The sequence below is a fragment of the Drosophila gunungcola genome, chromosome 3R, assembly GCF_025200985.1.
Source record: "Drosophila gunungcola strain Sukarami chromosome 3R, Dgunungcola_SK_2, whole genome shotgun sequence".
In the NCBI taxonomy this organism is placed as follows: Eukaryota; Metazoa; Arthropoda; class Insecta; order Diptera; family Drosophilidae; genus Drosophila; species Drosophila gunungcola.
In genome coordinates, this window is record NC_069139.1 from 27,522,248 (window position 1) to 27,535,179 (window position 12,932).

Consider the following 12,932-nt stretch of genomic DNA (forward strand, 5'->3'; position numbering starts at 1 on the left):
AAAAGCCAAGATTCCGTTTCATTTATGTGTTTCTAATTATTTATTAATCTTGCCTCATCAATCCATTTCTGTAAGTATCTTCCGCATGTCATTTCTGTTAATTTTATTGAGGCATTAGGATAAGAGTTTTCAACCAATACATATATTGCATTGTCATATTGTTTAAGCCGTGGCGCCTTTTGACTTGTTTTAGTTCGCTTCGTCTTTCCTCGTATTGAAAAGCTAGTCCCAAAAGTTGGTGCTCATAAAACCTACCAGCTACTTTGCATGGATAAAATTTGCCTTTGCCATGTGTAAGTGGGTGGGAAGGCCATTAAACTTGCCCAAAATGTCAAAGCTAATAAAAAGTTTGTTGACATTGTATGTGGGCAAATTATGATTCTGCTTCGACGATTTCAGAACTTCTGTTTATGCATGGATCCCTCCAAAGTTCCACTCAATTATAGTGCCTAACTTGTTTTCTCAGAAAGTAAAGTGTGTCAAGAAGGAGTTTTAATACCCTTTTAGCTCTATGATATAGTTGACTGATTACTGTTAAATTCAAAATGTCGTCACAAAGGTAAAGAATGTCATGTCTCATAACGATCGCACCTTCATCATTCAAATTTTAAATTTATTATGTATAAATGTATATATAATGTATATTATATTAGAAAATTAGAAAATGTTGCAGTTTTATACACAAAATAATCATAAATATCATACTATACACATAAAAGAAAATCATTTCCAGATAGGATACTGGGAAACCTTTTTAGATGCGTTCTTAGAACATATTTAGATATGTTTCAGTTAAACGGTTAAAGTTAAATTTTTTTGTTTTGCAGAATGTTTCGACTTCACCCGAAAAAAATGTTTTGTTTTGTATGTTGAGAAACATTTAGAAGAAAGAGTTTCCATCCCCTGACCGGCATAAACACCCTATGGAAATTGCTTTTGCATCAGGGCAAAGATATTATCTACTATAAGGCAGGAATTAGTTTTTAGCGTACAATGTGTTTGTTTAAAGGGCGAAATCCGATAATCAATTGTATGCACATGTGTGGCAGCAGAAGCAGTGGAAACCAAGAGCTGTTAACAGCCTAGGGAAAACCTGTTAAGTTAACAACATGCGCAGCTCTTACATTTAATTTTAGTACAAAACGAGGGGGTGGTGGGGGTAGGCGGAGGAAAAGAGAGCGCGCGAGCAACAACAAACTGCAGCTCAGCTGTTTTCTGGCCGTGTCGCGTGCTTTGTCCTTGACAAGGTTTTGTTTTTCCAGCATTTTTCATATTTTCCCAGCAGGCGCGAGCGAGACAGCTCGCAGGGAGAGCGAGAGAGTGGAAGATATGAAGGCGTGGGAGAGAATACAGCTTTTCGCTGGCTGCGCCATTTTCATTCAGTAAAAAAAGGAAAGGAAGATAAACTTTTTCCTAGGCGGAAACGCTTCTGGTGGATGGCTTGTGTGTGTGAGGCTCATGTTTCTTGGCTTCTTTTGTGGCTTCTATTCGCGTGCCAATTGCGCATAAGTTCTGTGAAATTTCGAAATTGCTTAAAAGTTTTCGGGTAAGACACATTAGCAACCGCAGAACCCCCATTACTTTCACTTCTTATGGGGACTGCGTTCTTTGTGCCTCTACCTCACTATCACTCATACTCTATTAACACACGGAAGAAACTATTAAACATCTGTTGGGCCCATATTTCAATTTTATTTCGTGTCGCACCAATGTGAATGCAATCTTAAGAAAATAAAGTTTCTCCCAATCTCATTAAGTTTCGTTTCGCGCATTTTACCACATTTTCTTAATTGCATTTTTATATCGATTTGTATCGATTTTATTAATTTCAATTTAGATTAAATTAAAAATTATATATTTTTGATTTAATAGCTAAACGTATCAAATAAACTTTGTCTTATAATTCCAGTTCTTTATTAAAAAATTTTTAACAGTACAATTTATTTTACAATTATTTAACAATCAGAATCGTGATTTTTAATTTACAAATTGGTAATGGTAATATTAAGATACAATACACAGGTGTATACACTTAAAAGCTAATATCTTCGTTTTACACCTTTTCCCTTCCCTTTTAATTATGGTCTTTGTTTTGTCCTTTACTTATTCTGCCAAGGGTCTTAGGCGTAATACGATGCCCCATTGCTGAACCCATTCGCGATTGCACCTTTAATTGTCATCGTTGTCGTTTTAATTGCTCCGCACGTGGCCTGTCCTTAGTCAGTTAATTCTGAACTACATCCTCATCCCACAGAAGTTTTCATCCATTCCCAGTCGTAATATTTTACGTTCCAGCTGAAATTTATTTAAAGTACCTGCCGCTTATGGTAATTAAAACCTTGATAAATTGTGAACTCTACAGGAGCCCAGGGTCCAATGATGTGTGTACGTGTTGGCCGGAATATGAATCCTTGGCTATAAGTTGACAGATGTCTAAAAGCTAATTTTCTTCTCAAACTTGGTGCTCGAATTGGGCCAGCTTAAGATTATCTTTATAATAGTTTGACTTTCAATGATTTGGTTATTATTTTCCCATCCTCATCTTTTAAAATGTGGTTTAGTTGTGTTAAAGTATTCTTTACACAACAAAAGTATTTAATAGTTAGAGTAATTTAAATGTTTTCTTAAAAATTGTATAAATCAATTACAAGTAAATTTAATTTACAATAAAAGGATGATAAAGATTGGTGACAAAACCAGGGCAGTGATCTCTGACATCGACTCTTACATAAATAAAAAGTTTTCAAAAGGTTAGTCTTCGAGTTTTAAGTCTATTATTTAAACCACACCAGTATAAAGTCAAGTTTGAAGTTGTTTATTGGATCTGCATTGATTGTAATGCTATATATTCTTGCAAGGCTTTTTAAGCCCACATTGCAATGCAGTGAAGGATACATAACCGACCCTATAAAGCATATATATTCAGCATTACCAGTCAAGTCGATCTATCCATATCCGTTCGTCCCTATGTTCGCTCGCTTGGACGGAAAGCTATTTCAAGTTATCTGAATTAAACCGTCGTAGGAAGTATAGAAGTATTATTAGGGCCAACTTAAATGTCATATAGCTGCCATTGGAAATACAATTTTAAAAAATGTTTAGCTTCGTTGTTAATGTACGTACACCTATAAACTCAAACTCATAATTTTAAAAATAAGGTTTTAATAAAAAAAAATTCTTTTTATATACGTTAATCGTAGAGTAAAAGGGAATATTGTGTTCGTTGTTAAGTATGTAACAGGTAAAGAAAAGCGATTCCGATCATATAATGTGTATATATTCTTGATCAATCGATGAGTCGATCTAGCAATGCCTGTCTGTCCGTCTGCCCGTACAAACATCGAGATCTCTAAAACTATAAAGGCTAGGATTTGGAATTTTAAAAGTAAACTCTAGTTGCTATACGCTAAGCAAATTTGTTTCAAAATGAAGCCACGCCCACCCTAACCCCCACATACTTAAGTTCAACTTGTCATGTACTTTCTCCCTCCATTTCCCATTAAATTCCACAAAAGTCTTCCATAAGATATCTGTTGGCCTCGGCTGTCTTACCTTGAATTCTTGTGGCCGTTGCTGATACCCATGGATAATTCCCTGAGCTGGCAATGTATAACTAACTAACCCGCTCACCACCAGGCAAACACTCGCCCATTTGTGCATGGCTCAAACAATCACCCTCAATCCCTCAACCCCACCTGTCTGTACAAATTGCAATTACAGACGCAAGGGATATCCATGTAGTAGTTGACAAACCCAAAGATGCAGTTGAAAATGCAAATGCGAATTGCGAACTGCGAAGCTCGAGAGATGCAGAGAGAGTCATGTCAACATTAGCTAAGTCTGTCAATGTCAGTGCTTTATTTCTTTTGTTCGGCTTGTGGCAAGGCTGGCATTAATGCAACTAAAGTGGCCAAGGAGGCGGAGGGGACTGCTCCATTATCCTGCAGCCCTATTGTTTGCCTTTTCTTTGGTCTTTTAAATCTGTTAGCCAGGTAGCTCAATGGTCCTGCCGCAGTGGAAAATAATTCGCTAAGCCCCCAAATTCCGCAACATTGTCTTTGAAACTTCAAACAAGACTCATCCCATTTGGCTTATTATTGACCTAGTTATATAAAAAATTTTTTTTTTTATAACATTACTCATCTTTTCTCCACCTTCTTGCTTTGTCACAACTTAATTAGGCTGAATTTTGTTTGTATTTTTCCCTCAGCCACTAAGCAATTGATTTTGTCAAGAGAACTACAACCTAAGCATTCCTTGCTTGTGTCGATGTAATTTCTTTCACCTTACAGACATTCAGTTGAATTCAGTTTAAGCTGGAAGCCGCAAAATATTTTGGCTTCTGCAGTATGCAAATTAATATTTAACCATGAGGTTTTCAGCCCATGTAACGGTGCACAATATGGTAATTTGGTAGTTTCTAACAGTTTATTTCGGCAAAAACAAAAAAAAGCGAGTTATTCTAAATGTCTCTTTTTACGTATTGTAGAACTGCAGGGAAAACGCAAAAACTTAATCGGTATCCACTTTGTTTCGGGGCTCAATGGAGCCAATTCCAGAGTATTAACTGCTTGATCGCCCTTATCCATGTGTCACTTAACCCCTTTTGCATGCATCGGGGAAACAAAAGGACTCTATTATAGGCATAAATTACATTTACGTGCTCCCAGCCAGAGACCAGCAAATCGAGCACACATATACACACTGGCGCAGCTTACGAGATCTGTGGCTCTGGAGTTTCCGATTTTCCGCGCTGTCAATTCCATTACGTATGCGCCCTGTTGCCCCGGAGGGCGTTTAAAATATGTGAATGCAATTTGCATTTGCTGGACACTCGCACACACTGGGCCAAGAGTAACTAAATGAAGTGCCCGCCCACTTCCTGCCCGCGAGCTCAATTAGGGCAAATAAGAGTTGAACATTTGTGCGTTGGGAATTCGTTAAAGGGCCGACAAGTGGCAAAGCAAGCCCAGGAACAAAATAACGGGGCGAAGGCAAATATTTTTTCAGTACCAACTCAAGGATATCCTTGATGTTTGCCCAGTCAGAGCGGCAGAGCCTGTTGGGGTGGTGCTAAAAGAACTAAAACAAAATGCATCCTGCAATTATGAATGAATGCAGAGTCACCGAAACAGCGGAAGAGGAAGCCAGTCGGGCGCCAACGAATGCGTTTGCGGAAGCTGCACGCGGTTCGCTATGGAAATGTCCTTTCTATGGTTGCACTCAGAAAAAAATATTTGATCTCTTGAAAATATTTTCTAAACTGTAAATTTAAATGTAAAACATATATTCAGCAAGGTCAATCAATTTCGCTGGTGTCTCGAATTTCTTTAATATTTATGGAGAAATTTGCCAAAACACGCGCTTAAAAGTATGTTTCTTTGCCAATAAGTTAAAAAAACAAATCAGACGGATAATTTAATTATTTCTCTATGGTTTTTATTACATGTGTGCTTAAAAGCCTTAAAGCCTTTGGCTTTAAGCTGGCCAACACACTTTACATAACATTTAAGCACTCTCCCTTTCGTCCTGGCCTCTTACCTCCCTGATTTCCCCGCTGCGTCGCATATTTATGACCTCGCCTAAGTGCATAGCCTTCAAAATGAACGAACGACTGTCTGTGTAAGGACATTGGAACGCGTTGCCAATGTTGAAATGCTCTGGCTGAAGGCAGTCATTACTCATTCCGCACCCACACACTCACACATGCACAGTGGGCCGCTGGAGACATGCATACATATTAAAAAGAGTGCTCCTGTCCTGTCACGGCCACAAACACACATGTCGCCACACACACACACACACTAACTTCTGAGCAGGACTCAGGAATCCATGCGAGCAGCAATACAGTGCAGTGCATATTGGGAGGAATTGTTTGATAATTAATCTACAATTTGTAAGGATAGCCGAAAACAAAATATTTTAAAACTTAAAAATTTATACACAAAAATTAGTAGTTATTTAAAAGATAACAGTTTAATGCAACTTATTTTATCAAATTTAGCACATACCTTACAAACATTCTTGTTGCTTCACTATACAACTTAACCGACTTAAACAACTATCGATTTTAAGGTCGATATTAACTCTAAATAAAATAATATAAAGGACATGTTTTCAGTAAGGCAAACATATTAGTTCTTATTTTTTTAACAACAGAAAATAATATAACAATTTTTAATTTAATATTTTTTTTCTATGATTGATTATACTTGTGACTTAATTATATTAAATCCAATATAAGAGCTGAAATTTACTCTTGTAAAAGTAAACCACTTTATTTTTAAAATAGTTCTTTCCACGGTGCCTTTTTGAAAACAGGCTTTAAGTGAGATTATTAAATGTGCCTGTATGCTCATTTTATGGCTTTACCACCCCCGCCCATCTCCCACCACGCCTCTTTTCGCTCTGCCCACTTTTTGCCAGCGGCATTCATCGGAATGCAGCAGCATTTCAGGACCTTCGAGGGAAGGGCAGAGCAACAGTCTTGGCTTGAATGCCGGCCAAAAGACAGAAACTACTCATAGTAATCATAATGGCGTGTGTGCCAGTGCAGACAGATGCAATCCTTTTATGTAGGACTGTAGAAATGTAGGACTGCTGCTGTTCAGTTCGGGTTAGTTGAGCTCGATTCTTGGTCATGTGCCTGCGTTCAAGCCAAAGCTCCTTTCTGGAGTGTAGACTGGCGACATTGGTGTTGGCTTAATTACGGCTAAAGGTCATCAAACCAAAAAGCGCCATCTCTGCGGCAATACGTTAAATATAAAACGGCCTTGGAGGCATGACATTGAGTAATTTTCAACATTTCTCTGTTATTAATGAATTGGATTAATTTCGACAGCATGGACATAACTTGAGCTCATATATTATCGATAAAATTGTTGGGGCTTCTCATGAATCTTGGTAAACTTTTTTGAAGGCTTTGGATCATTTGATCTTTTATTTAAAAGTCAAATCATGTATAATAAAACATCTCATGGTAAACTGAATGTATCCAAACATATTTTTTATTTGGCCTTTGCCGTATACCGTTTACGTTCAATTATTATAGCCTTGCAGAGGGTATTATAATTACAGTCCAAATTTTGCAAAGCAGTGAGGGACACATTTCCGACACTATAAAGTATATATTCTTGATCAGCATCACTAGAGTGTCGTTCTAGTCATGTCTGTCTGCCTGTCCGTCCGTCCGTTTCTACGCAAACTAGACTCTCAGTTTTAAAGCTATCTACATACAACTTTTCTTGTTTTTCTGTTGCAGGCAGTATATAAGTCGGATTTGTTCTTCTGTTTTTTAATTTTTTTTTGTTTAAGATATAGTATTGGTATTTTATTCTAGAATTACGGTTTAAATATGATGAAAATACCAAAAAAATTAATAAAACAAAATTGTAACTTCTCTCGTTTTTAATTTTTCTTATTATACTGTATTATTGCACTTATATATTTGTAATTGTACAGGTTATTACGCTACTCAATCTAACAGTTTAAAGAAGTTTATAAAGCAGTTTTTTTTGTATTTCATCACGTTAGTTTTATAGTATTTTTAAGATAAAAGAATACCCTTAATTAAACTAAGGAATATTAATAGTACTTAAATAATATAGGTACTTAGTTTACAAACTGAATAAACCTATTTCATCACCTATAAACCAAAAATTCATTTTTTTCATGGCATTGAGAAATAAAAAACCCTTTTTAAGTCTTTGTAACAAATTAAAGTTTTTCCATAAAAATAAGAAGTTTTTTTCGGTTTTCACAACAAGAGCGCTACTGTGATCTTAAATCCGTTTGGCTTTTTCCAATGTATAATGGGGCAAGAAAAAACCTTGGCCCTGCACCCGCCCTTATGCATAATTCATTTCGGGGCTTCTGCATATTTTGAGAGCCGTCACACACTAATGCAATTTGACATTCAGTCCTTAGCTGAAGGTTTAGAGGAATTTAAGGGTTTGTTTTGCTCTCTTTTAAGCAGCATATCCTTTTACCATTCATACGAAATGTAAACGGAAAAAGGAAATATCAAAAGGGGAACATGCCCATTTCAAAATGGCATTGAGTTCGTTTATTTTGCGAAATTTGATGGGGAAAAATGCATTTCTGCCAATCGACAAAGCGAACATTTACGAAAACATTTTTTCTGCCCACTCAAAATCGATTTTGTTGTTATTCTGGATAGCTATGTCTCCTTGCAGAGATTAAGATTTTGTTCGAAGTGCACTTTTGCTCTTCTCTGTTTGGCACGTTCGTTTTGCAATCAACAAAACTTGACAAAAGGTTATGATATAGTTATAAAGTAAAGTAGATGTAAATAAAAGTAAAGTAAGAACACTACATTTTAAGTGTCTAAAAAATTGGGTTGATACGTTAATCGTTCTGATTTAGCTTGAAAGAATATTTGAAAACATTAAATTCTAAGAGCTTTAATCTTTTTCAAAATTTCACAGAATTTAATAAACAATGTTTAAAGCAGAAATATATCAAATTAAATTAAATTATGTTTATTTTGTGGAGAAGTTTATGTTTTGTTTAAAAATATTATATAATATTATTTTTGCGATAATGCATTATTCCTAGGATTTTGTGACTCTAGCGATATGTCCTTGTTTTTATTGCAAGGATTGACACGTTTTTCTGCTTATTTGCACAATGATACAGAATAACGCGATACAAATTGGCTTTGAATGTTGCCTATTGTTGTTCTATTGTTTTTGATTTAGGTCTGTTCGTATTTATGCTGGTTGTAAATACCGCTGTCGAAAGTTTTTAGTTAGATTATCTCTGTCTAGGTAGCTTATTCCAAGTGAAAGGAATGGGCAAAATCGTTCATTCGTGCAAGGTTAAGAGATAACATTACCAACTTTCTAAATATGAATACATGTGCTAGCAACTTTTTATTTATAATTTTATTTTTATAAGGTAGTTAAATAGTAAATAGTTATTGAATATATTAACTTACTTGAGTTCAACAAACTAATAACCTCTTTCCACCCACTTTAATTGCAGGTTCGTTGCCCATCCGATATTCGATATATAATCCACTTATAAAAAATATAATTATAATGATAATGCTATTAATACGACCATATAGCGCACACAAATAATCCGAATCCAACTCGAACACGCCACAAAGACCAACACCGGACCCAGTACTCGAAACAAAAACAAATTGCAGCCCTAAACCAATACGAACAAGAAAACAAACACAGAAACACACTGATCAAATATCGAATAGAACGAATACGCATATTGCTAATTAAATTATGAATAGCTAAAGCTAATTAAGCAACAATGCTGATACAACAGACACATAACTAGTCCATATCCAGTACTACCTACCTGTAATCGTCCGCCTGTAGCCACATAGATAAACTGCAAATATTTGCGCAACATTTAGCAGCAAAGACAGCAAATCCCACAACACTGAATAGAACATATTAAGCAAACACGAGAAGAGAACATCCAGCAAATACCGAATACTGAATACTAAATACCAATATCAAATATCAAATATAGATTGCCTTGCTCCCCATATTAATGTCTACCTAAATGTACTGTTTGATCGTTCCTACCAGTAATGAAAGTAATGAGCAACTACTCCTACTATTTGTGTGCCTTCGAATGTGCAGTGAATGCAGCTTCTGCATCGGCTGACCACGCTATGCCCGATATCTGCTATGCCACCTATAGCTAACCCGACTGCTGCTACTCTGTGTCCATATCCAGTCAACCCAACTAGCCAGACACCCAGACATATGTAAATACAGACTCTACCTACCCGAACACTTGAACACCCGAACACCCAAAGATCAGGTCTCAGTTCCTGATTTTCAAAGCCATTGGACTACCCGAAACCGTTAACACTCACACAATCCGAGTCCAGATTCCTGAAATCCCGCAGATAAGGCGACGACACACGAACTGAAATGTGCGTTTTTCCTTCCTCCAAAAGTTGAACATTTTCCACCACCTTTCAAAACTTTTCAGACTCTTACACATTTTTCCAGAATATCTGTCAAGTTCCTTTAAGAAAACTTATACTACAACTATAGCAATAGAAGGCATGCTGCTTGTGATCGCTTATAACTCTTATTCGGCTCTTATACAACTCTAAAACATCTCTTAAACAACTTATATTCCGCTCATATATTACTCCAGTACACATGCTTAATGTCTTCATCTATTAATTTACGAATTTAAAATATACAAAATAAGTTTTCAAATAAAATTTTATTGTAGTTTTTTTTTTTGCTGTCGAAATGCAATTGATAAAATGTTGATAGTGATATAGTGATTTGAATATAAAAATTTCCAAATTCTATCTTTTCAAAAATTAACATATATAATTAAAAGTTTCTTTATACATAACTTATATGTGTAATTACTAAGAACAACATATGTTAAGTTACAAACTCCTCTATCCCTACGCTATACTATTTATTATTGTTTTAATATTACTCTAAAACAATTTATGCAATATTCAAACATACACCCAAATACATTTATGCTTATAAATACCCCAGCACCAGTTCCATGCCCAAAACAAAATACCCAATGAATGTTTGCCTCTAAGTGTCGCGTATGCCAAAATCCAAATATTATTTCGATCAAATACAACGAATACGTCGTATGATATATTTTTTCTCTACTGTTTTTCAACTGTACTCTTCTTTGATATTTTTCTTTGGTACATGCCTAACCCCTCCGAATAGACAACTTTTGAACACCGTTAATACTTTTTGGCTCTATGTGCAATTTAAATCTCAATAAACTCACCACCTAAGCAACAACGTTAAACTAAAACCAAAATATCAAAAGCAAGTTCAACTCGCTCGCTCGTTTTCTTCATCTAAAACAAAACAAAAAGCAAAAAAAAAAAAAAAGAAAAGAAAAAAGAAAGCTTCAGATAATTGGCTCCCATTGAACTAATTGTTTTATGCTTCTAATTGTTTTATGCGAAATTTCTTTCGATAACTAACCGCCAAACCAAACCGCAGAGATCCGTCGGCAGGAGCGCCGGGCTCAGGATCCGGATCGGGACCAGGATCGCCACACCACCACCAGTCGAATCACCAGCACTATCACCACCACCAGGCGCCGATCATGGAGCACGCCGGCGCGCCGATCTCCACGTCCGCCTCGAACATAGCCACCGTGCTGGAGGACGGCGAGATGCCCCAGCTGCCGCCCCTCACGGGATCGGGGCCCAGTCGCCAGAGATCCCTGCGGGATCGGCTCAAGGACGGCATCACCGGCAGCTTCTCCTGGCAGTAAGTCCCCGCCACGCTCCTTCTTTTCGATGCTCCTCCCACCACTTTTGTTCGAAATTTATTACCACTTCTTTTCAACGTTCCAACACCAACCCTCCACCCCCCCTTACCAATTGAAATTGTTTAAAATTTTTTTTCGTAGAATTCGTTTTAGTAGTCCAATCTCCACTACTGTATGTTTTGTTTCTAGACTTGAGTTTGAATTAGTTAGTATCCACACGAAATTAAAATGCACAATGTTGTAAGTAAGCAACTGTAGCAAAACAAGGGCTCTTCTTGGGAGTGAAATCCTGAACAAACAAGTTTAAGTCCAAGTTTCTCGCACAGCACCCTTTGTAATAATAACAATATAAACTTAAGTCCCCACTTGAACTCAATGAACCTTAAGTGCATACACGTTTGGTAAGTGCTTTATGCAATTGATTAATTGATTAATAAGTTTGGGCGGGATCCTGATGCCCTAAACCTTCTTTAATTAAATTTAAAAACCCCTGAGTAAGATCAAATAATCAAAATAATTATAAAAACAATAATTATTCCTTTCTGTATCTCAAAAAACGTTTGGTAAGTGCTGAATTAATAAGTATTGAAACTGTAAAAGTTTGAAAAGGGTGTTATAAGGTTAGAATAACCGATATGGCTCATTTGGTAAAATAAATACTATTAGTAAATCAAAAACTTAAATGAATTGACTGAATTCAAATCCTTCCTTAAAAAGGAAAAACATAAACACATTATGCAATTCCTCTTTATATTTCATGACATAAGCAATGCAGTTATACTGAAATATTATTTATATTTGACATGACACTTAAAACCCGATGAAAGTGATATTTACATATTCCAGAACTTCTTTCTGATTTCCATTGACTAGAAAAATTATTGATTCCACTTAATTAACTCACTCTGAAGGTTTTTTCCTTTTTTGTATACTGGTGGTTGACATTTGAGGATATAAAAGAAAATTACAAGCGAAAGCGAAAGCTGAAACTGACGCTAAAAAATATAACAAAAACGAATACAAAGCAATTGTGCATTTTTAACAGACAAAATGAATCACGGGTCATAAATCAATTAAATTTGACATTTTAATTTCCCAAGCTTCCTTAGTCTTGCCAAAGGGAATCACGCGCAAACAATCTCCCAAAGAGGCTCAAAACATTGCATAATTAATATTAAAATAAATATAAATACTAAGGGTGACATAAGCGAAGTCAGTGTACCCCACTTCAAAATTTAGCTGGGAAATACATTAAAAGGACAGCACGTGGAAAATGAAATACACAAACAGGAAACACAAAATCGTCACTTTTAGTATGAATCTTGAAATTAAATAATAAATAAATACACAAAGAGTCGATTAAACTTAAACTTAGAAATTAAAAGAATTATATTCTTAATGTTGTTTCAATTTTGGAATAAATAAAATTGATAGTTTTTTGTATGAACTTTAAAAGGGAAAGGGATTGAACTCTTTTTCTCAAACTCAATGATGAAATTTATATATTTTTAATTTTAAGATGTTTCATACTAGGTTTTCCAGTTAATTACATAAACTACCAAAATTAAATAATAAATCCTATTATATTTCATAACCTTGAAGGTTCTAAAAATGATTTTGCAAAGTATTTCCATAAGGCAAAACAGCAAAAAAAAAAGAAA

The 12,932-nt window shown here is 35.6% G+C and overlaps 1 protein-coding gene across 5 annotated transcripts in view; it reads left to right on the forward strand.

The window, feature by feature from the left end:
• The window catches only part of LOC128260288 (TLD domain-containing protein 2), an 85,325-nt gene that overhangs the window by 3,952 nt on the left and 68,441 nt on the right, over nucleotides 1–12,932 (forward strand). For 3 of the 5 annotated variants that reach the window (XM_052993268.1, XM_052993323.1, XM_052993339.1), the window contains exon 2: nucleotides 10,998–11,270. In XM_052993268.1, coding sequence (XP_052849228.1) covers nucleotides 11,104–11,270 — 167 coding nt within the window. In that variant the 5' untranslated portion in view covers nucleotides 10,998–11,103. Of the gene's footprint in view, nucleotides 1–10,712; nucleotides 11,271–12,932 lie in introns of those variants that run through there. The other 2 variants (XM_052993261.1, XM_052993315.1) reach the window with 1 other exon arrangement.